General features: G+C 38.0%; 3 protein-coding genes and 1 long non-coding RNA gene across 9 annotated transcripts in view; 2 read left to right on the top strand and 2 right to left on the bottom strand.

Annotated features, from left to right (window-relative positions):
* LOC7494896 (protein GLUTELIN PRECURSOR ACCUMULATION 3) overlaps positions 1-5476 on the top strand; it is a 42917-nt gene extending 37441 nt beyond the window's left edge. The window contains exons 2-17 of one of the 3 annotated variants that reach the window (XM_024606052.2): positions 262-381; positions 467-564; positions 648-789; positions 879-907; positions 1027-1123; positions 1195-1250; positions 1374-1481; positions 1580-1636; positions 1970-2061; positions 2462-2546; positions 2895-3047; positions 3711-3784; positions 4203-4367; positions 4455-4558; positions 4734-4824; positions 5218-5476. In XM_024606052.2, the coding sequence (XP_024461820.1) occupies positions 320-381; positions 467-564; positions 648-789; positions 879-907; positions 1027-1123; positions 1195-1250; positions 1374-1481; positions 1580-1636; positions 1970-2061; positions 2462-2546; positions 2895-3047; positions 3711-3784; positions 4203-4367; positions 4455-4558; positions 4734-4824; positions 5218-5277 (1473 nt within the window). In that variant the 5' untranslated portion in view covers positions 262-319 and the 3' untranslated portion in view covers positions 5278-5476. Of the gene's footprint in view, positions 1-261; positions 382-466; positions 565-647; positions 790-878; positions 908-1026; positions 1124-1194; positions 1251-1373; positions 1482-1579; positions 1637-1969; positions 2062-2461; positions 2547-2894; positions 3048-3710; positions 3785-4202; positions 4368-4442; positions 4559-4733; positions 4825-5217 lie in introns of all 3 variants that reach the window. The other 2 variants (XM_006379415.3, XM_002311926.4) reach the window with 2 other exon arrangements.
* A 438-nt stretch (positions 5477-5914) lies between these two features.
* LOC112328324 (uncharacterized) lies at positions 5915-7074 on the bottom strand. Its single transcript, XR_002983085.2, has 2 exons — positions 6769-7074; positions 5915-6660 (listed from the first exon to the last, which is right to left on the bottom strand). It is a non-coding gene; the product is annotated as an uncharacterized LOC112328324 (long non-coding RNA).
* A 1107-nt stretch (positions 7075-8181) lies between these two features.
* LOC7490910 (uncharacterized) lies at positions 8182-13783 on the top strand. 4 transcript variants are annotated; one of them, XM_052454890.1, is made up of 4 exons: positions 8182-8442; positions 8689-11021; positions 12482-12792; positions 13070-13783. In XM_052454890.1, exons 2-4 carry the CDS (start codon positions 8734-8736, stop codon positions 13453-13455), a joined length of 2985 nt encoding a protein of 994 aa, XP_052310850.1. In that variant the 5' UTR covers positions 8182-8442; positions 8689-8733; the 3' UTR covers positions 13456-13783. The 4 variants fall into 4 exon arrangements, with proteins under 4 accessions (XP_052310850.1, XP_024462209.2, XP_024462208.2 ...); XM_024606441.2 differs by having other exon boundaries at positions 8580-11021; XM_024606442.2 differs by having other exon boundaries at positions 8183-8442; positions 8849-11021.
* A 766-nt stretch (positions 13784-14549) lies between these two features.
* LOC7494894 (pleiotropic drug resistance protein 2) lies at positions 14550-22942 on the bottom strand. Its single transcript, XM_024606439.2, has 19 exons — positions 21139-22942; positions 20917-21037; positions 20627-20715; positions 20398-20482; positions 19989-20279; positions 18908-19899; positions 18648-18808; positions 18393-18496; positions 18129-18294; positions 17921-18043; positions 17644-17735; positions 17148-17480; positions 16726-17016; positions 16537-16620; positions 16323-16456; positions 15952-16179; positions 15474-15645; positions 15131-15385; positions 14550-15010 (listed from the first exon to the last, which is right to left on the bottom strand). The coding sequence occupies exons 1-19, from the start codon at positions 21540-21542 to the stop codon at positions 14741-14743; spliced, it is 4395 nt and encodes a 1464-aa protein (XP_024462207.1). The 5' UTR covers positions 21543-22942; the 3' UTR covers positions 14550-14740.
* Positions 22943-24353: the final 1411 nt, after the last annotated feature.

Here is a 24353-nt window from a genome sequence, read left to right as displayed (position 1 = left end):
ACAATAAATTGATGAATTGCATATAAACTAATCTGAAAACACCTTAGAGGAAAAAAGGAAAGTTTATAATAAGCTTAAGAGCCGTGATAATTTATACTTGACTAAAAAATTATTAATGGGCCGGGCTTCATATCTGGGCAACAGCAAGCCTTTTTTTAATTAAATTATTGGTATACGGGCTTGGCCCGCATAGCCCAGCTCCCAATAAAATTTATTCCCTTAAAAAAGAAATTCAAGATCAACAGCAGTTCAGTTTGATCCCCTCTCTTTCTTTTCTTCACTTACCAGTCCAACAGAAACTTCATAGCCAGAGCCAAAAATGTATTACTGGATTCAAGCTTCTCCCTCTGACTTCTCCGGTACCTTGCCTCAACCTCGCAGGTACTCCTCTCTCTTTCTCTCTGTCTCGATGTTTTTAATGAATTTTTTTGATCGAGCCAGTGATTTTTTCTATATTACAAAACAGTGGTCACACCGCTGTTATTGTCGGAAAATCGAAGCTGGTTGTGTTTGGTGGACTTGTCGACAAGAAGTTTCTCTCCGACATCACAGTTTATGATCTGGGTACTGAACGTTGTCATAAAATTTGTTTTGTCTGAAAAGAGTTATCAAGTGCTGAATTAGTGTTGATTTGATTTGTTGTTTAGAGAATAAATTATGGTTTAAGCCAGAGTGTAGTGGAAGCGGGTCTGATGATGGACAAGTGGGACCTAGTGCTAGAGCATTTCATGTTGCTGTTTCTATTGATTGCAATATGTTCATTTTCGGTGGCCGGTTCAGTAATAAAAGGTTTGTGCATTGCAAATCTTGTCTGTAACGCCGCAGTGGGCACCATTTGTGTTTTGATTGATGATGGTATTTGTTTGATTGATGTCCAGGTTGGGTGATTTTTGGGTTCTTGATACGGGTAAGGATGAATGTATATATGTATTTGTGCTATTGGTTTGGTAGTTTGTTTCATCAGTGAAATGGGGTTTTGTGAATTTATGTATTTGTGATGTAATGGTTTGAATATAATTGCTTCAGAGATATGGCAATGGTCAGAGTTGACCAGTTTGGGTGACTTGCCTTCACCGAGGGATTTTGCTGCAGCTTCGTCTATTGGAAACCGGAAGATTGTCATGTAGGTATTTTAGTATATTGTGTAGTTCAATACAGCGAGATGTAGTTAATGAGAAATATTTTTTAATGCAGGCATGGTGGCTGGGATGGCAAGAAGTGGTTGTCAGATATCTATGTCCTGGACACAAGTAAATTCTCTGCTCTCTGGCTTTGGAATCTCTCCTTGTGTCTACTGACATTTTATCAGGGAGACTTTTTATTTTGTTTCAAATTCGGTTATTGTGTTCTTATGAGAATGCTTGTTTAAACAGTGTCACTTGAGTGGACGGAGCTGGCAATTACAGGAACATTGCCTCCACCTAGATGTGGCCATACAGCTACCATGGTTGAGAAACGATTGCTTGTCTATGGTGGAAGAGGTGATGCAGCACTGTTTATCTTTGTTTGATAATTGGGTTTCATTATTCAATTCATATAAGTTACTCTTAACTGACTGGAAGGTTCTTAACTTTGATAGGTGGTGGCGGACCAATCATGGGGGATTTATGGGCTCTGAAGGGTCTTATCGAGGAAGGTTGAGCATCAACTCTTTTCAGCATCTTTAGTTGAAGATTCATATACATTTCACCCATTATATTTTAGATAATACTTTTTAGTGCTGCTTTAGATTGTGCATAGTAAAACTCCTTATCTCACCAAACTTTTATATTCTATTCTGGTCATTTTGCCCCATTCTTTTATATAAGATGCTGCAAGTTCCATGTTCTAGTCATTTCTTTAAATTATACATTTGTTGTTTTCTCAAGAGCTTGAAAGTTTTCCCTTAGACATTCTACTTTTGCCTAACTCTTGAGTATTGTCAATCAATTAATTTGAGTTAATTTTATGTTTTTGTTGTGCAAGGAAGAGAATGAAACACCAGGGTGGACACAGCTGAAGCTTCCCGGTCAAGCACCGTCTCCTCGTTGTGGTCATACTGTAACTTCTGGAGGGCACTATGTAATTACATTTGCATTTGTTCTTATTCCGTTTGCGCTATTTTTTTTACATGCTGCTATTGGTTATTGCTCTGCCTCAATTTGCATGTATGTGTTAATATTACATGGAATGTATTTTGAGTAGTATAATTTCTGGGGTTGTTTCTGTTGTTACACAATGCAATCATGTTTGTGTAGTAAGTTTGTGGGTAGCAGAAATTAGAGTTCACCTTCAAGTAGATATTTCAGGAGGAAACATGTTCTTGAACTTCTAATACCCATGTTCCTTGGCAAGTAATTTTATGGCCACATTGCACTGATCGGCCTGTGACTTTTAGTCTTTTATGTGATGAATTGATCATTTTATGAAAGTTCTCTATTGATAGTTAGCAGTTCTGGCTATTAAAACTTTATCTTTTCAGCTCTTGCTGTTTGGAGGGCATGGTACTGGTGGTTGGTTGAGTCGTTATGACATTTATTACAACGACTGCATTGTTTTAGACAGGGGTATGTGCTTCTTGAAATTCCTTCCTGAACTCTTTAGACATAGTGTAAGATATAAATAATTGAAGGTGTTGATAATTGTGAATGGACTTACCATATAATTGGACTTACCTGCTACTGCTGATGGATATAGTTATATAATGAAAAATACTCTGGAAAAGTTTCTAGATTATTGATCCAAATGATTGGCCCTCACTATTTGTGTGTGTGTGGTAATCGCTGTCTTCTTTCTTTTCCTGTTTCACCATTCTTTGCCACAAGGTGATTTTGAAATGTTTTACTTCTTCTCTGCCTCCTATGCACCTTTTCTTCTCCTGACTATTTGTTTAAATATGTTTGTTCCTTCTTCAGTGTCTGCACAGTGGAGGCGCTTACCTACTAGTGGCGATCCTCCTCCTGCTCGGGCATACCACTCTATGACATGTGTTGGTTCACGATATCTGTTATTTGGAGGCTTTGATGGGAAGTCAACTTATGGAGATTTATGGTGGTTGGTTCCAGAAGGTACTAGATTTACTTTTAAGTAATGTGCATGTCCTCGAACTCCATTGATTGTGGTTAAGTCATAAATGGCCCTTTTACTCTTGGGGGTTCCCTGATTGAGTTATCAATTATTCTATGCATCGAAGTTTATTCTGTTCCAGTTTTCTGTACAAATTATTGGAGGCCTAACAACCATGGCATGCGAGTGAAGAGTCAACAACTATGGCATGGAACCATAAATGATATGAGAAAACTAATATAGGATTTCCAGATTTACTAATAGAAGACGGAGTTATGTGTTCTGATTTGTTAATGAATTGTTAATCTTCTTCATTTTTTTTCACAATTTGTTGAACAAAGTAAACAATTTTTTGTTATTGAAAAAACATAATTAAGTCTTGTGAAAGCAATATTTGAAACAAAAGAAGAATTTAGCAATTCTGATGAATGAAGAGGAACATACTATATATAGACACTTGACAAAACGCTGATTCGCAAAAGAAGATCACATGAGAAAGGAGCAAGATTGCGGGATTAAACAATTTCACATGGTGCTTGAGAATTCAAGTTATCATTGATTTGTGTTGGAGTACAATCGATCAGTTTCTTCTGCTGTCCAGAGTTTGATATTTTATGTAGCCAATAATGTTGCTACTTTGTTGCCCCTTCTTATCTGTTTTGTAGGGGACCCAATTGCAAAACGATCTCCACTAGAAGCTCTTCCACAAAATAAGGATGATAGTGTCCATTCACGCAAGGTAAAAAGGCAATGGCCCATCTCAGCTCCTTAATTTTCTAAACTCTTTAACAGCCATTTGGTCAAGTAGCTCCCCAAGCATCTCTTTTTTTTTTCTTTTTTTTTGCCTTTTGATTAGACTAACCTAAGTTAGCTAGTATCAGCTTTGTTAGCTTAAGCAGTTCCAGTTTTCAGAATCAACCTAGGTTCAATTCGAAATTTATTATATGGTACAGGTGCAGTTTGGAATTTTTCGTGAGTCTTATGCTTGGCATTTGTAAAGTTTGACTGCCTGTACTATCCGTAATGAAGCTCCGAATAGGAATCAATATGCACTAGGACTTTAAAATTTTACTTACTGTTGTTATTTTATCGTGTATTGATCAGGTCAGTTTATTTTCCCCTCTAAATATGTGAATGCCCTGCAAAATGTTTCACAGGAAAGCCAAAGCGAAGGATCTGCTATATTAGAATTACAAAAGAGACTAGAAATTTCAGCTTCAGTCTCTAGTTCTGGGCTTCAAATTGTAGATGAGCTGGAAGACAGAGAATTTCTTGAACTTGCCTCAGGGCTGATTGGAGATGAAGTTTCCAATAATGGACAGGTTTTTCCCAACTATCTATATTTTATGATTTCAGTATTTAGCATACTCCACTTATAAAATTCTCTGTGATTGAAGAAGGAAATTCAGGCAGTCCGTGACCACTGGAGGAAGTCTGCACCAAGTTCAGTAAAACTCAAGGAGCTAGGGCCCTTGCTTCGTGATTACCAACGCCTGATTACTCGCCATTACTTGTAAGAATGACCAGATCCTCAGCATGTACTTGTCAGTTCACTTGTCTCAAAATGTCACAGTAGTTGCAATTAGTAGTATTTTCAGTTGCCAGTAGTGTGGATCCTCAGTTAATCTTCAAGTTGTCTATGTAAAAAGCTGTGCATTCATCTTGAAGTCTGTGTATGTCTGTGACAGAGCAAATGGTGGTGCTGATTTAACCCCCGTGGAATCTCGTTTTCTTGGGAAAGACTCTCATCGGTTTTATCACATTAAAAGTGCTTCTAAGGTATGAGTTGTGTAAATCAATGTGCTTCTTGTTTGTCATTTTAGTTGATTTTATGCAAAATTTTAGAGGATTTAGACACGTCTTAAGTTTGATGGATAATGCTGGAAATCTTGGAGTAAATCATTTGATAAGGGTGCTGGATCAATTACTATACCTCACTAATGAACATAACATGCAATTAAATATTGTTCTACCAGACAATATCAAATGAACTCTTTTCTTTATTCAATGAAGATCAGTTTGTAGAATGAATACATGAATGCCCATTGTGAAGATATAATCCTAAGTGTGATGAGTTCCTATATGGAACATCACCATTATCCATTTTCAGTCTTCGTGCTTCTCTTTAATGCTTCCCTAATCTCTTGCTCGTTGCTGATTGTGGAATTTCAGTTGCGTATGGATGATATCCCAAAGTTGCTGGAAGAGTACAAACATCTTTCATCTGATTGAAAAACAATTCGGGAATGCCCTTTGTGTCAAAATCGTTGTAGGAGTTTGTATCGCATGGTAACTTTTTCAAACTTTTTGGGTGAACGAAAGCAGATGATATGTAAACCAGTAGGTCAATAACTCTCTGTCTCATAATTTTATCTCTCTTTTTTATTACTTTTTTAAATTATTTTTCTTTGGAATGTGACTGTTTGAAACATATTCGGCTATTGATTACGTTTCCAATTCACAAAAAAATTACTTTAAATTTTAACTTCTTGTGAATTGATCGAACAAATATGGAAGTAACAATTGATTGAATCACCGTGAAATTATATAATTTATACTGCTAAGGATTATAAATCACAAGGGCTTTTGAATTGTGAGTCGTGGAAGCCAATTGTTTTTCCCCTAAGATAAGATATAATTTTCTTCTTGATTGATTCATAATACATGAATTACAAGTGGATCAAACATGCTTTCCCCTAATTCCCTTAATCTCTAAAATGGGTTTGCAAAGACAATGAATTTAATCAAGCCCTGATCCATGGTCATGCATTTCTTTGCATTTAAGTCAGACCTTTATGGTTGTAGCGCAGGGCTTGCTTTTGGCTACTAACTTGAACTAAGTTAAATTCAATGAAGAAACACAACATCATTGAACGAAGCACAGAAAAAAATAAGTTTTTTATGGAAAAATCAGTACGTAATGAATACAATATCTCGCAGTGAGATCATAGAAGGCAGAGATAATCTTGTTCAGTTCTTCCAGCTTCATCATCCTTTGTCTTTCACTCTCAGTCAGCAGCTGCCAAGAAAAAGATCAAAAAATGAAGAAGAATCAGAGAAAGTTGTGCCTAGCCGAGCTTTTTCCTTGTTCTTTTCATTGAAAGATTCCAGGGCTTCCTTGTATTCTTTCTCCTGTAGACAATCAGAATTATCTTATTTAGGAAGAAGAAAACTTGCACAAAATAGGAATAGGAGCATCTGTTACACCTTCTTTTGGCAGCTCTGACCTAGAGGCCGTTTCAACTCTCTATTTGCCATGTACAATATTCTTCTTAAGTACAATCGCAACATCTATCCTCAAAAGGATCAGTCATACATCAAAAAATCAGTCTCTTCTTCTCCTGCTTGAAACTTAGATATGTCCAGTCTTGGAATTTCCTCTTCCTCATTGATCTCTTCTGTCGATAGCCTTCCGCTGCTGCGAATATTACTCCCCATGTTTCTCATCTTTCACCACAGACTCAAACTAGTTCAAGAGTTTCTATATTTGGCAGCAAAGTTTCCACAAAACCCTAGAACGTCAACTTCTTTTGTATCCTCTCCTCATGCGATCTCTTGTTTAGCTGAGAAAGCAAGAGAATATATCCCAAAATGCTCCCCAAGACTACCTGCTTCCTGTTGAAAAGGTTTCAAGAAAAGCAAGGACAAGACATCCAAAGAATGGGAATTACTCGCTTTATTCCACCTGAAACTGCGATGCTGCTAGGTTAAAGGCAAACTCACCTTAAAAAACATACTTTGTTGTCGAACAACAATGTAACCAAAGATCTATATGGTCCTCTTTTTAGTACTCTCTCTTGCATCAAGCACGTAGTTAATTACAGTCAAAATCCCAATGAGCAACCTACATATTCTCATGCAAGTAATTTCATATTTACACATTAATGATTCATTTTTATAATTTTTTACATTTTAAAACACCTATATAATTTCAAATTAGTTGGAAAAAAAAAGGGAGATGAGCCACAAGAACGATTCCTTTGATGTGAAGGACTGATCTTTCTTTTCCTTTTTGCTCCTTGTCCCCCCTCTGCCTCCTATTCCTTAGATTACACCATCATCATCGTCATCATATGTTCCTTTCAGCTGGCTGTCCATGATAACCAAAAGCCATGGGAACATAATTACTACTTTAACCACTCGCACCTGTACAATATTCCTCAACCACTCGCATTTGTCTCCCTATCAGAAAATTAGTAATTAATACAATCGAAAATATTAATAGAATTTTTTTCCAGTATATTACAGTATATGACTGAATTTTTCATCACTTAACCCTGACAAGAATATTCCCATAATATATATATAAAGAAAAAAAAACTAAATAATTCAATGAGTGTAAGTTTTATAAACAATGTTATCAACTGAATTACCCCGATGATAATATTTTTTATTAAACTTGGTCTAGTAAAATCTTATGGTTTACATATGACTTTTTATTATTTTGTTTGAGAAAAATAAATAAAATCAAAGTTGTCATTGAAAACCAGGATTTATGTTGGTCCAAATATTAAATAAAAGCCAATAAAAATCAAATATTAAAAGGATAAATTACATCAACCATGCATATAATAAGCATAACTACATTATTCTAAAAAAAATAATCCATAAGTATATTAAATATTCCTTTTTTTTCTTCAAAACTGCACTATTGTTTTATAGCATTTTTTTTTCTTCAAATAAATATATTATCACATAAATCATTGAATTGATCTTCAATAGTTTTATTTTGAATAATAAAATATATTTACTGTAATCACAATAAATCTCAAAAGGCCAATTATACAATACTGTTACAATATCAAAATTGGTTTAAATCTAGAATTTTCTTACAATGAATTTTTTATATATATAAATCCAGGCATTTTTTGAATAGAAATTTTTTTTCAAATATTCACGGAACAAAATTTAATTCCAAGATTGAAGAACTTAAATATTAATATGTAATTTTACACCAACTAAAATTCAAACTAGTTGAACAAGAAGATATTCAAAAGCCCTTACACCATTCAATTCCACCGAACCCAATTGGCCCAATATCCATTTGTGATAATTGATAAATATAATATTGTTTTTGGTGATTGATAAATATAAATATTTAATAATTAAGTCATTAATTACTTTAATTGTGCACCAATCCCACAGGACACAAGGTAAAGGTTGAGGAGTGGAATTATTCAACAACCAAGCCACTTCAAAGTGTACCAGTGAAAAAAATTCAACACTCTCGTCTTTCCATCTTCTCTTCACCTAAACCTCGAAAGAAAAATAGAAAAACAAACAAGCAAACTTCTTCATTATACAGGACATGAAAAATCTAGAGAAGCGAGAGAATTTGATAAAAAAAAAGTCAACAAATCAATGACGGGTTTTCTTTATTTTCAACAACAAAGAAAGGTTTGGTCTTTTTTGTTTTGATCTGTCGTAGCAATCAAATTCATATATGGGTTTTTCTTGATTGGTGTTTTGAGTAGATTTGGAGTGCTAGTAGTGTCAATCTGCTGAAATACTTTACTGGGTTCTGGATATTTCAGGGTTTTGGCTTTCTTAAGTTGCTTAAAGATTGAATCTTGGTGATTTATCGTGTTGTGAAAGATTCTATATGTTCCAAAGCTTAAGACTTAATAGAGATATTGATTGCAGATTTGCAGTATTTAGTGTGTTTTAATATTTAAGTAATTAAGAAAGATGCAATCTAGGAGGAAAGAAGATTACGTGACACAGTCGCCATCTTCAAAGATACGTAATCCACATAGAACTGATATAGGGCATGAGTCTCATCCTGCTCCTCGCCATAATGCAGTGGATCGGTCTCCACGCGTGCAGCAGCGAAGGAGTTTAAGCCCTCGTAGTAAGGTTGAGGTTTCTAGAAGGGTAGTTCAAGGGGAGGGAAGGAGCAGTTCAACTGAAAAAAGGGACTATGGTTGGCATTTGGGTGCAGGTAGGACTGAAAAAGTCCGGCCTGGTTCCCCACAATATGCGCAAGAGCATAGAAAGCCTCATTCCGACGACGGGGTTGTGCATAGGAAGTACAGGCAAGTTGAGGATATGGATTATGATGATGGTAAAAGTAATAGATTGAAGCGAGGATATGATCATCATGCTGCACCTTCTAGAGTGAATAAAGAAAAGGATTATCGTGAAAGCAGGGCTGTGGGTATTGATGGGCATGGCATGTTGGGGCAGAAATCAGTGCCCATGGAAGATGGTTTGGTAAGAGGGCCATATCGGGTGCCTCCAGATTTGGTTCCCAACTCATCTTATGGAGATACTGGGGCGCATATACAGTCAATGTCCCGGGGTATGGATATTGGCCACTTTGAGGATGCGGAACTTCGATTTCGAGAGCCTATACCATCAGATAAGATTCCAGTCAGGGATTTTTATGAAGAAGAGGAAAGACCCATGTTTCATTCTAGAAATGTTCCATACACCAGGATGCCAGCTCCTCATTCTAAGGATTTGGAAAGCACTTCTCGTTTTGAAAATTTTGCTGGTTCATCTTCTGGATTCTCAAGGAGTGAGTTCCCAAGTTCGTATAGAGAAGGCATGCCTCTAGCTGAATCAGATGAATATCCAAGGAGCAGCATGAAACTCACAGAACCTATGGATTTTAACGCATATAGGGAAAGGCCAGTTATGGACATAAGAGACCGAGAGGCTGGTAAGAGAATTATTACGAGTTATCCTCAGGGTGCCTATAATACTAAAAGGGTCTCACATGATCATTACCTTTACTCCAGGTCACAAGGAACTGTGAATGACGATCATGCATATCTATCTGATGACATACACAGAATGATGTCCCCACCTTCTCCATTGGACTATGAGCATGCTCGAATAGATTATGAGCATAGAGAATTTTCAAGGCTGAGTATGCACCCTGTTAGAGACAGGACTGAGCATGCTGAGGGTTCCTATATAAACATGAGAAGGAGCACTGTATTTGATCATCCTACAATACAAAAGCAAGCACCTATGGAGAACCTTGATGCAGGCAGAATACAACATGCATCAAAATACAATGCAGAATATTTGGGCTCTGCATATACCCGAGTTGAGTTTGGACAGGGGGAGTTACAAGATAATAGGAAATCTCATTTGGGTGTCACACAGAATCACCAAATCCCACATTCGAGGTCAAATTATGGGTTCGGACGAGATGCAGGTCCACAGTTTCAAAAGGAAACATTGGACAATACTCCTATGCCATTATATGACCTGGAAAGGCTTGCTGCCAAGAGGCAAAGGACGAGGGTAGAGCTTGCCATATACAAGCCATCAGATAAAGCATTCAAGCAGAAGTATGTAATGGAGGAAGAAATAAATAGGCATGACAGAAAGTACGTTGTGGAGGAAGATATAAATAGGCATGATACAAGAAATATTGTGTCAAACAAATGGAATGCACCTCAAGAATTTGAAGATGTTTATGAAACAGGCGAGGAATGGGTAAATGAAAATGCAGGTGATTTACATGTATCCAGGACTCAGAGGTTTTATCAGAGTGCATATAGAAATGCTAAAAGGACATATGACAGGCAAGATATTCTTGGAGATTCTGCATCTGAAGACTGGTTGTCTTCTCAAGCTTCTTTGTCACCTGCACGAAGGCATTCCATTAGACATTATAAACCTGGTGCTAAATATATGAACGGTCATCCAAGATCTGGTCCTTTAAGCTGGTATAACTCGCACCAGACTGATAGAAAAAGTGGTGTTCATAGACAGCATAGGATTTGGAAAAGAAATGATGATTTTGGCGAGGATGCAAATGTAATTGATGATGACCAGTCAGAAGAATGGGTGAATCTTGGGGAGGCTGAACCACCTGAGGGCTCAGAGGAATTCAAGCAACTGGTGGATGAAGCCTTCTTGCTGTACTCTAAAAGATTAAATTTGAACTCTGCAGTTCAGAGAAGATACAAGGAGCAAGGAAAAGCTGGTAGTTTGTTCTGCATCGTTTGTGGCAAAAGGTCTGTTTACTTTTTCTGTGATATGCATTTTTAAAGTGGAGAACTTTTCCATATTTTGATTCAGGAGTTTCCTAGTTTGTCTTACAGAAATCAGGTGAGTTTTGGCTAAACCCAAAAGACCTTTTTTTTTCCAGTTATTTCTGTGATTTTATCATATTGGTCTGTGACTCTGTGATGGTGGAGATCATTTATATATGTTACTGTTACTTGCTGGGATAATCTTTGGAGGTGGATGATTTCATGCAATGGAGCATGAGCATTTGGCGAACTCCTAGCTACGGATAAAGGGGACTACTTGAATCTTGCATGAGGCTTTTTTCTGGCATTAAATATGCTTTCAATGATTTATAGATTGCGTTTATGCATTCTGTTCCTTGTGTAAATGTGTGAGAGGTGATTGGTCAGAGTAACTCCTTTGGTGAAACTTATGTAAATGATTGTTGTGTGCACGTTGATAGTCTAAGAGTGATCAAGAATTACAAGTTCTTGTTTCACATAAAAATTGTCTTAAACCGTTGTTTGACGTAACATTTAAATGGCAAAATCTTTGGCAATATAATAACTGTTAGCAAATGCTTATAATGTGTGATTGGATGGCTTTGTGCTGCTGGAAGCAGTAGAAGAATCACACTGGATGTATATGATGGGTGGCTATAGAAGAAGGGGCTGTTTATGCATGGATCAGAAAGGGAAGATTGAGGTAGTTAGCAGCAGGTCAAATGGGTCAGAGAAAAAGGGCTTAACTGCTTCCCAGTTTTTTGTGCTGTTCGAGGACATGCTAATTCTGTTTATTTGTGAGGCTACGATGCGAGACAATTAAGATTTGAGGAGGTATAGAAGGGAAAGTAAGAAATAAGAAAGAAGAAGCTGGGAAGAAGAAGTAGGAGCTGAAGAAGAGAAGAAAAAATTAGGGGAAGAGAACAAAAGTCTGTAACTTTTTTTTAATTCATCAAAACTGTACATAATGTGAAAAATTACATATAAATAGTAAAACCCTAATCACAACCAATAATTGGGCTAATAACCCACTAAATAAAATACCCAACAAAATAACATGAATTAAGCCCAATAATAAACCCAGATAAAATCCAAAACTTAGGGGTTGGACGATCCTCCTTCATCTTTTGACCATACATGTGTGGGGACCGTGTCTTGGGTTTGGTGTCTTCACCACACAAGCATTGTATTTCTTGAAAAATGCCTATGTGATATTTGCTTGTTCACCTTGCATTTTCAGCAGGAATAGGTATTGTTAAGGACTGCATTTACTTTCCATAGAAAAGATGTTTAATCTATGTCACTGATATAAATTGGCTAATGAAATGTTAAATTCATTCCTGCTGATTTCTTTATTGTACTCATTTATGGATGTTATGCTTGTCCATCAAATTCCTTTTGGCATTGTTGCACTCCATCTTGCACTTCACTTTCTTATGTTTACATGCCTATGCTTTTAACAGCTCATCAAAGGAGTTCATGGCTGCCCAGAACCTGGTACAGCATGCCTTTATGTCTCACAAGATTGGGCTGAGAGCCCAGCACTTGGGTCTTCACAAAGCAATATGTGTTTTGATGGGGTGGAATAGTTCCGTGCCTTGTGATGCAATAACATGTGTTCCTGAGATCTTGCCTGCTGAAGAAGCTGTTGCTCAGAAAGAGGATTTGATGCTCTGGCCTCCACTTGTTGTTATCCACAACATTTCTATGTCGAACAACAACCCAGAACATCAGAAGGTCGTACCTATTGAAGGGGTGGAGGCTTTTCTGAGAGGCAAGTTGCATTTTATTTGATCAGTTAGTGGATACAGTTTTACTAAAATGAGACTTGAGTCGGGAATGCATGTAGAGAACAATTACTCTTTCTAATGCTAATGAAGAGAAACATTAGCTTGAATTCATTGAGTCTTTGAACATACAAGGAAGAACAGCATACATTTCGTGTTTGCAAATTTTTCTGCACCATTTGAAAGCAGTTGTATGTATATTCAGTATTTTGCCTGACTAACAGTTTGTCTTACTTTTACCAATTCACTACGTCCCTTTGATAGGTAAAGGTATTGTTGGGGGTAAAATCAAGGTATGCCTAGGAAAACCTGCCGACCAAAGCATTATGTTGGTAAAGTTTTTGGGAACTTTTACTGGACTTGGAAATGCAGAGAAGCTTCACAAATATTTTGCTGAGAAGAAACATGGGAGAGAAGAATTTGAGCATAAAACATCCAACAATGGTAACAACATCAGTAGTTCGAAAGAAGAAACTCAAGGAGGCGGCAAGTTGGAGGAGCAACTACTATATGGGTACCTGGGAATTGCTGAGGACTTGGACGGGCTTGATTTTAATACCAAGAAGTGGATTAAAATAAAGAGCAAGAAGGAAATTCAAGAGCTGGCAAATGCCCCTGTTAAAACTGATGACAAGTTGCTGAATTACTAATGACAAATATTAACTTAAACATGGTGAAGCAATTTCCTTCAGGAGGAATATTCTGCGAAAAAAGTTTCTCCATCTTTAGTTCCAGTCTATTGGTAGTCTATTATACATAGCTTAAGGTAGTGCAATCCTACCTTAAGCTATGTATACGTATCAAGATTTGGAATTATCTTTGTTATGAAGACAGAAATTTCTGTGCAGAAGTTATCCTCCTGTATGTGTAGTCTATTGGTAGAACAATACTACTTTAAGCTATGAATACAGATCAAGATTCGGAATGTCTTTGTAATCTAACTCTTTTCCTAGTCAGATATTACCTACTTGCATACTATACCTTGTTTCGGATTCCCAATTTCTACACCATTTGCTATAATGTACTGTGACCTATGATTTTTATTTCTTTTCTTTCGAAAACTGTGATGACTTCTGGAGTATGATACTGTGTTTGATTGGAAGTCAGAACTTGGAACCATTCCTTTTCCCAGAAAGTAAAAAAGGAAAGATGAGGGCCTGTTCAATTGCGGAAGACTAATTTCTTAAGTGCAACTTTAAGTTCCCTGTCTCGTTGTCTATTCATTTTTCCTTTTGCTCATCTTATTCACTCTGTTTTTTCTGTGTACTGTAAATGAACTCCACCTTGTTCCGGTACTGTCGTTTGGTCTGTTTCACTTTACAACATTTCAAACGAAATTGGACTGAGGTTGAATGGTTTGATTCACATTTCTTTCCCTTTTCTTTCTGTTGATTTCTGAGCAAGTGGCGAATCCATGAGATTTAGTGTTACCATAACTAATCCACCACTACTTGGGACTAGCCGCGTTGGATCATACCGGCTCAATCCGAGCCCAAAGAGGAGCAACTATCCAAGAAGAGTTGAACCCATGACTCGGGGTGCTGTGAGCTCCCCACCTAACCCCGGTCCTGAAAGACTTGAGCCATTCGGTGGTGCACATTCCTCTAGGATGAACGTGATAGGGTGACATGAACTTCTCTTCCATATACTATCAAGGTGGTGTTTTCTTTATCTTTGGTTTTGAATGTCTCGGGATTCTTAGAAAGAAAACAAGAGGTCGGAAACAGAAGATGGTAGAAGGAAATTGCTGAAGAAAAAATACCCTGCATTCAGTGAAATCTTATATAGAACAATAAATTGGAACTTACATAAATAATGGATACACAAGCCATGAAGAAATAGAAAATTTAATGGAGGGAGGCAAGCAAAGTACTGATAAATTTGTCCAGATTTCAGACAAGAACACAGTCTGGAAAATTCTATCAAGACTCTTGCCTATCTTCTTTGGAAATTCAAGTACTTAATTCCGTAGGCAAAGCTAAACAAGAAGAGTACAACAAAACCAATATGGGCTGCTGCAACGGCTCCTAGGAAGTCATATTCAAATCCTAAGCGTGCCTTGAGGAAGTCCTTTACTGCGACAGGACCAACTTCAGGTATCTCAATCATTTTTTTGAGGTTGCCCACCTGGGAGGTAATGAGGCCATAGATTGTCCAAGAGACTGGAGAAGCCCAGTAGTACCACCTCCACCAGAGAGGAATTTGCTGCAAAAAAAGAGTTGTCAGGTTTCAGTTTTTTCCCCTGAAAAATCAAAGACGGAAAGCATACAGTATCCTAGATGATTGGAAATAGAACTACATAAGGACTTTGTCGGGAATACATACCGTTCTCGGGACAAGGAAGCCAGAGAACAGGTTCCAGAAACTCAAGAAGAACGACATAACAATTGCAGCAATTTGATGGCCAGGAGTGAGAGAAACAAGCATCATCCCGTAAAGTGTGAAGTACATGAAGGCAGTGAATATGAAGAAATAGAACCACAAGAAGTTTGTAAATTCCCAGGAGAATCCAATCATGACATAGAGCAATATACTATAGACCATAGTTTGGATTGCAACATAAATTCCCTCAATGGCAACCTGAAAGGAACACGGTAAGATCAGTTAGTCATTCAAGTATGTTTTCCAGTGTTCGGATGATTTACATCTAAGTTTTAGCTTATTTTACCTGAGCAAATGCATAAGGCAGTTCAGAGTACATTCCAGCAGCTCTTTCACGGTAGAAGACTGTTCTTTCTATCGACACAATTGACATCACTGAGGAAGTGTTGGTGGCTCCCAGGAAAATGACTGCAGAATACATTGCTCCAAGCAAATTGAAGAGATCTTGTTGCTTGTTTCTGTTGACAAGAGTTTGCAAGTGCTTAAGATGAATTCACAAATTAACATTCACAGAAATCACTTTCCTAGTACCTATCCATTGAAAATATGGCTCCAACAGTGGGTGGTAATTTTGCAACAAGAAAAACTGGTCAATAATCCTTCCCTAACTGTGCAGAATACTTCAACATGACTAGCTGACTGCAACTTTATGGTGTTTGCAGTAAGCTTTAACTTTTCTTTTCCCTTTAAGGTTTTAATTTTTTTTCTTTACCTGTCATCAACGAGAATTGATAATAAAAGAGAATCAGATATTGCACACTTACATCTTTTGCCCTTGGTTCCAGAAAATAAGTCCAAATATAAGACCGATAGTCAATGTCATGAAAAACCGCATAGTGTTATATCTTGGGTTCTTCCAGTAAGACCATTTCTGTTTCAAGAAGCATGCCTTGCATTGTGTAAAGAAGTCCTGCGAGTATTGTGTCGGGAAGTAAAGGTCCTTAGATCCTGGTTCTGGTTTGCTTAGTTCTTCAATTAATTCCTGATTTGACCTGTTTCAAAAAGGAGATAAATTATAAGCAATGACCATAGTTGAAACTAGTTACATGGTAGGATGAGGGGAAAAAAACAAAAAACAAAGAGGCACGGATAGCAGGAAAGCAAGAGTAGGTAGTCTGGAGTCCGAGATCCTTACTGGTAGAGTTCAGACTGAGCATAAATTTCTGCAAAGTCTACTTTGAGTTGAGCTTCGACTGCAGTTGAACTGATCTCCAGCATCCATGTAGCAGGATTATAACCATCTTTGATCTTAGGAACCCCTGGTACAGCCTGAAAGATGTTGTAGATATTAAGTTGAGAAATTATTAGAGAACTTGTAAGAGATTTAACATTTGAGAAGCAATACTCACCTCAAAGTATTCTATGAGCTTGTGAGACTCATGACCGAGGGATCCTGCATAAATGACTTGTCCTCCTCTCTTCATCAGAAGTAGCTGCAGAAGAGAAAGGGACAAAAATTTAAGAAGAAGCATGATGGCTTCAACAAAACAACAGGATTTAGACATTGGATGACCAAAAAATACAAGAAATTGAAATACCTCATCAAAAGCTTCGAAAATATCTATGCTTGGTTGGTGAATTGTGCAGACTACAGTTCGGCCTGTATCCACTGTATTTCTCACTGTACGCATAACAATTGCAGCAGCTCTAGCATCAAGGCCTGATGTTGGTTCATCCATGAAAATGATGGATGGATTAGCAACTAATTCTACTGCTATAGTGAGTCGCTTTCTCTGCTCAGTCGACAAACCATCTATCCCTGGAAGTCCTACCATAGAATTCCTTAGTGTGTTCAGCTCAACCAAATCCATGACTTCCTCAACAAACATCTGTAGCACAAAAGATAAAAACCTGGTGATCAATATCTATTGAGGATGCAGAAATAGCCATTTGCATCAGATCTAAATCAAATAGTTAATAATATGAAAAAAAATGTGATTTTCATGAAGAAAAAGCATGCCTTTCTTGTATCCTCATTAATTTCCTTGGCGAGACGCAACCAAGCAGAGTACAGGAGTGATTCGTATACAGTAACATATGGAGAATGGATATCATTCTGCTCACAGTAACCGCTAACCCGAGCAAAAGTTTCTTGCTTCTTTGGATAACCAGAAATGCTGATACCTCCTTCAATGTACCCTCCAGTTTTCCGACCTGCTAGAACATCCATCAAAGTGGTTTTTCCAGCACCACTCACCCCAACCAACGCTGTTAGAACACCAGGTCTGAAAGCACCACTAACATCTCGTAACAGCTGGAGGCGATCCTCTTTGATTCCTTGCATTTTCATTTCCTGACAAAAAATCATAGTTTTCATTATTATCAATAAAAGTTCAGTCTACTGGCCTTATGAATCTCTCAATAAAAATTAAATGGATATTTGTTTATGTTCATTCAATAATCTTTATATTTTCTTTTGTGATTTATAGTAAAAAAAGGAATACAAGATTACTTACTGCAGGCATATCGACATAGTAATTAACATGATTAAATGCAAGTGACAACGGCTGAAAGGGCAACACCATTCCGCGTTGCTTAGGTGCTTTCTCTGCAGCAGCAAATGATAAGCACAAAAACGATTAAGATAGCAGTTTTTCCACACCGTGATTGATTTGAAATATTTTCTTTTACATGACCATATTGAAGTTAGGCATTAATAGTAAACTGATGTGTCAACCGTGATTGATTAGAAATGTTTTCTTTAACATGACCATATGGAATAAAGATGTGAACCTTCAGTGAATTGGGAAGCAGATGCTGGAGTCATTTCTATGGCCTTAATATTTTGCTTTCCAGTGGAGGATGACTTCTTAGTCTCATCCTCATCCAGAATAATGGATTTAGAGTCTCCCAAAGCTGCATTGATTTCCAACAACTTATCAAATTCAATATTAATCTTACATAGCTGAAAGGAAGATCAATATCAGAGTTGATGGCTTACGATCCAAATAAGTCAGTGCCGCTACGAAAAGGACATTAAAAAGCATAGCAAATCCAAGAAGTGCCCCAACAGAAATCCAATACCAATATTCTTCCATAAACATGCCTCTCATTTTGAGAAGAACCTTTCCAACTGTGGGTTCAGAAAATGCTTTGTCCTGATTTGGCTGCAGCAGGGAAAGGCCAGTTCAGATGACCAAGAAACAAGGTATTATGGAACATTAAAAGACTTGATTCACTATAAAAATTTATTAAGAATTCTTACAACACTCCATCTATCGTCAAGAAATTCGTTCAGGACTATGGCGTTCTGCCCATACATCATGGGAGAAATATAGTAGCCCCAGATCATCCAGGGTCCAATATCATCTGCAAAAGTCTCAGAACAATTTAGTATCTTAAACAATTACTCACCAGTCAACAGCACAGGCTACTAGTAGAAATAGGAATTGTACAAAGATTCCCTTCCTTCAGCAGTAAGAAGTGTGTCAGTGTTATTAACAAAAGGTAAAATATTTACCTTTGGAGACGATGAATCCACCGAGGACAAAAACCACAAGCAATGTAAAGGTGCCAAGGGTGCTTGACACAACTTCTGTTCTTCCAACTGCAGCAATGAAACGGAAGAGAGAGAGAGCCATCTGATGCACACTGAAGAATGCTAGAAATTGTTTGAAAAACCTGAACATTTTACAATATGCGTTAATGAACATACTCATCACATTAGAAAGCTAAACTACACAGCCAAAATCATTGAAGAACAGTACTCCATCCACATACCTGCTAGCAGCAGGAGCAAAACCAATGGTGTAATATGTGAGCAAGATCCATATCCCAGACTCCAACAAGGAGACAGGGATCCTCAGCAGATATATTGGTAATGCAAAAGCCCATGCTGGATAGAATTTGAAATCCCTTTGTTTGAAAAATACAGGAAGCCGAGTCGTAGTCATCGCCATCTCTGCCATCCCATTGAACATTACGTTAATGAGACTAAAGAACAGCGCACCGTAATATTTTCCTCCACCTTCCACAGTGCCAACTGTCATTTCAGTTCTTAAGAACACTGTCATGGCAATGAGTGCCATGATAGTGATCTGGGTTGTCTTGAAAATATAGATAAAAGAGCTGCGCTTCATCAATAACCACTCTCTCGAAAAGCATGCCTTAAAGAGTTCCATATTGGAGATTCCATACTCATCTTTCACTAATGCAGCCGGATGGGCAGTAGATTTATCATACGGAATTCTAAGCTGTTCAGAGACTCTTTGGCCTGTGCGGAAAGACTTGAAGCAGTTCACAAGCTCAAGTGTCGATACATATCGATAAGGTTCATGCCTTTTGCTCCAGTACTGCTCTTGGTCTTTCTTTGATGTTACCTCTTGCAAGAAATCTGCAACTCCTTTTCTTTCTGGGCACTTGAAACCAACACTTTCGAAGAATTCAAGTACTTCTTCACGTGGACCTTGGTAAACAATCTGACCTTCTGAGAGTAAAATAATGTCATCGAAAAGGTCATACGTCTCAGGTGCAGGTTGTAGAAGAGAAATTATCATGGTGACATCCAGGATGTGAACCATTTGCCTCATAAATTTGACAATTTGGTAAGTTGTTGAACTGTCCAAACCAGTTGATATTTCATCCATGAAAAGAGCTTTTGCTGGTCCAACCAACATCTCTCCTGTAGTAACACGCTTCTTTTGACCGCCGGATATACCTCTTCTCATGTCATCACCCACCGTGATATCAGCACAGATATCCATTCCAAGAATCTGTTGCAGTAAAACTTAATCAGTAAACCTCCGGGCTGCTGAATTATATAAGAAATGGTAGACAGTAACTGCGAAGGAAGGCAACAAACCTTGAGAACATAGTCTGTAACTAGACTAGCTTCCTGGCCTTCCATTGCTATCGCTTTCATGAATGCATCTATCTCAGGATCTGGTTTTATCCCAGCTTCCTTTTCTCTTCTCAACAACTCTGCCAACAACTCATATCTGGCTCCAACACCCAAACAGCGCCCTGAAAAGTCCAGTGTCTCTCTGACTGTCATCTCACCGTGATGAAGATCATGCTGGCTTATATAAGCACATGTTCTCTGAGGAACAAACTCATGCAATTCATGTCCACAGTAGGTGACTTTTCCAGATACCTGAAGACCAAGTTACACATGATTAAGCCAGAGATTTGGAAATAAAAAATCTTACTCTGATAATTCATTCAGAATTGCTGACACATGTAAGAGACTAGAAATGGAAGCAGAAACACACCCTGAGCTCCCTGTCCCTCTTTCCTGAAAGTGCCTGTAGCAATGTAGTTTTGCCTGACCCTGGAGGTCCTAGAAGCAGGGTCATCCTGAGGAAACAAGAATTAACACAAACCTAATGAATAATCTACAAACTTCAAGGCCTTCAGGCAAACGTTTTCAAGAATCAACTAGTTCAAGCTATTTCAACACAGCTGCAATACATTGAATACTGTAAAATCACTTAGGTGTACCTCATTGGTTCCACTATTCCGCTCACATCATGGAGAATGTTGACTACTCTTTTCTTAGACGGGGAAAGCCTCAAAAAACCCAGAAGTCCCTGATCGCCACGAAAGATTCAAAAGAAAATCATCTATCAGAACAAGATATAGTGGCTTATAATTAAATATGATGTAGTAAGTGCACATATAGCATATTGAATTCAATCTTCTCTCTTCAGAATTTTTTTTGCTGCAAGCTATACGTGGTCAAATTGAAATAAGTTGTCTGCAGAAATGATTAAAATGACAAAAGGAACTACCTCTATTTTGTTCACAGCAACATTCACTAGAGTTGGAAGTGCCCTGGTTCCAACATATGCATCTCCTTCGACAGACAAATGCTCGAACCGGACTTCAATCTTGGGAGTGACAATTCCCACCCTGTTTAAACAAGTCAACGTTTTCAATAAAAGAGAGGTTGTTTATGCACATTTAGGAAAAATCATAAACAAGAGTAGGCATCGAGGAAGAAAGAGTCTGACCTATCAGTCCTTTCCCTCAGCTTACGAAGAAATATCTCATTGTCCTCTTCAGCAACCTTGAGTATACTCTCTATGAGCTGCTTCCTGCCGTGAACATCTAGATTGGCAACATCAAACTCTTCATAGCGAACACTTCCACTATCCCTAACCTGTTTGAGCATGCCTTTTCTCAACCGATCATATGTAGGCAGTCTCTCGATTGCAGCCCATTTAAGCTCCTCTTCATCTTCCTCTCTCCCACTCTTTTGAAACATATCTCCTTGATTCACCCACACCTCGCGAATACTCGCTGAGGCCCAATTTCTTTTACTTGCTGATGATAAACTCCTCATGCTCGGAGACCTTGTGCTCAGCGACCTCATTGACCTTGCAAGGTCATGTCTACCAGCAAAAGCCTCAACCATGGTTTACTAACCTGTATTCTCAAGCTATAAAAAACACCAAGACCTTTGAACTATGCCAACTTTGCTATGGTGCAAGATGAACTTGCAAGGACTTAAACATCTGAGATTTTCAAGACTTGTAAGTCCTGAATCAAACCACTTTAACAATGTTTTGGTTATATTTGGAAATGGTGATGAGTTGATTGTGGAGGGCACAGTTTATATAGGTGAAGAAGGTCACAAGAAAAGGCAAGATAACGACAGAGAAGAGTATTATTAGAGAGTTGTCAGAAAATGAAAGCTTTTGCACAAAGGTATCCACAATTTTGTCAAGAAAAAGAAGAATTGGATTACTACATATTTTTCTATTCTATGTCGTTGTGTCCGAGGAAACTAAGACAGGTTCTTGGTCTTCCGACGACAATGACAGATACCTTTGTTTGTCTTCAAGTCCCATTACCAGTAACCTGGTGCCCTCTTACGTTACAACTAGAATTCCAAAAGGATAAGCATATCCTCAAACTCTGCAATTGCTTATTACTAAAATTACTCTTATGTACTTTGTTTGTCTGAATCTCAGCCAGTAGCATTAATACAAAGGAAGAATCTCTAAACAGTGAAGGATAGGAGCAATATGAGAAATAGAAGGAATCCTCGACCCGCAACGCAACAGGTAGAGAAGGATTTATTCAATCACATAGTTTAGGAGTACAGAATCCATTCTTTCAACGCATAGATTTTCTGAGAAAAATATTTGGTAAAATTAACAAACTCTTTCTATTGAGCATAATCAGACCAAAAACTCAACGTCATCCAATGCTTTTCTGTCTTGCTTCATGTATTTAGGATCCCAATCCACTTAACCAGTTCAAATCGCATGGATTGTAAGAGACTAATTCTCAAATTCTAAAGAATTACCCCTTCTTACCAAAACTTTGGCTTCATCAACTAGAAATCTTCACAAAAGTCAATCACCTAAAGGCCGGCTGAGAATATAAAATCCAACCTCCAGGAAACGAAAAACAAGTCACAAACCCCACAGTTACAACCTACCCCATAAAATGGTTACTTGGCAACGTCATGTCAATCTAACTATTTAGGGTTTGTAGCTTTCAAAATGTAATCCAGTTACCCTTGTAACCTTAACCAGTCTTGCTCCTGAGGCCTGAAGACTCATCCCATGTCGTTGTGGCAAAGGATAAGAACAACATGGGCCAAGCATCAGATCGTAAGAAGTTCTTTATAGTCATATAACGAAGACCTGGCTGGTCTAGGAGAATTGACGATAAAAGAGACAAAACAAAAGCCACTAGAGAGTCCTGGTCGTTAGTCCAACCAGCATGGAACATGATGTCAAATACACTTTGTATGGTCAAGCACGTATTAGATCCTAGATCAATCAAGGATGTTGAACCTAATCCCTGTCGTTTTGAAAGAAAATAAAATCCTCCATAAAGGGCTACAAGCAGCTCGTCCAATAAACCTTGGCCTTTGAAGGGTTTTGTTAGATTATGGAATTTATAAGCACTTTGCATTTCAAGTTATTAAATTTAAAAATTTAAAGTTCTCTCAATGCATTACACTTGTGTAATGCTTATCCAATAATAATAATAAAAAAAAAAAGAAATTAAAAAACACAAGCAGGTGGTTTCTAAGGCAGAAACTTTACAAGGCCCGTTAAAAAGCTACAGACAAACACTCACATCATGAACTGTTCGCTAAAAGGCCCATGAGAAAGAGCACATTGTGACCACGTTGTCCCTCCAAAAGAGTGCTTAATCTTCCGTCTGATCTTTATTTTTTCTTCAAGAACCTTAATTTTATCTCGCAACTGATCGGGAATTGAACCAGCTTCGATCTATGCTCAGTCCTTTAAGCTCCGGCCAATATCAGATTCCAGCAAATGGGGGGGCACGAGCTCCTTGTAGAACAGGAACAAAACAAGTTATCAATAACCACCGGCCAACATCAATAACCACGTGATCCGAGAGTGAAATCCGTCGGCATCATCAATAAAGGAGTCCCGGTTGCGGTTTGTTCCATAATTGAAGAGCCCAAGATCCAAAAGACCTCCTAAAATACATCATGCATCATTAAGGGGGCAGGACTCCTACTTATAACAGCCGGGAAGAGTGGCTCCCTCCCTAGCTGGAACATTGACAGCTCGGGAGTCCATAATCCGTGTGCATCATCAATTAGTGACCGGGGATTAAAAACAGCGGTGCACAAGCCCTGAAGCCAAGCCAGGTGGATGATGTTTCGAAGAGACCCGATAAACGTTGAGCCAAAACATCAAATGGGACAGACAAGATACAAGCGTATAGAAGTTGCTATTACAGCCCTTTTCTTTAACATATACAAGGCTAATAACCCTGTATAAGCAGCAACAACACCAAGCACTGAAAGATGAAGGTGAAAAAACATCAGGGGTCACTATACCCTTAGCCACCAGTCTATAATTTGTGTTCACTATCTTTCTTGGGTTTAAGCTCATTAACAATTCCATACCAACCAATCAGGGAAAGAAATTATAGAATTGCTTAGCTTTACACTTCAACCGTCTAGACTCTAGATAAGCTTTCCAGAGAATGATTTGACACATAAAACAGGATGCCACAGCCCTCCATCATTGCAGACCAACACAATTAACAGTATTCTGCAAGCTACTGTTAAAGGATGCTCAAGCTGAGAAGAGAGACCCGCAAATAACCACAAAGTATCATATTGATCAAGCTGAGAAGAGATACCCACCTGACAAAATGTAAGCAAAACATACATCTCTATGGAGTGATCAGGATAATGAATCATGCACGTTCCTTGCCCAACATGCCA

This window comes from Populus trichocarpa, chromosome 8, assembly GCF_000002775.5.
Source record: "Populus trichocarpa isolate Nisqually-1 chromosome 8, P.trichocarpa_v4.1, whole genome shotgun sequence".
Lineage (NCBI taxonomy): Eukaryota > Viridiplantae > Streptophyta > Magnoliopsida > Malpighiales > Salicaceae > Populus > Populus trichocarpa.
The sequence above is the reverse complement of the archived record's forward strand: the minus strand, read 5'-3'. Positions and strand labels throughout refer to the sequence as shown.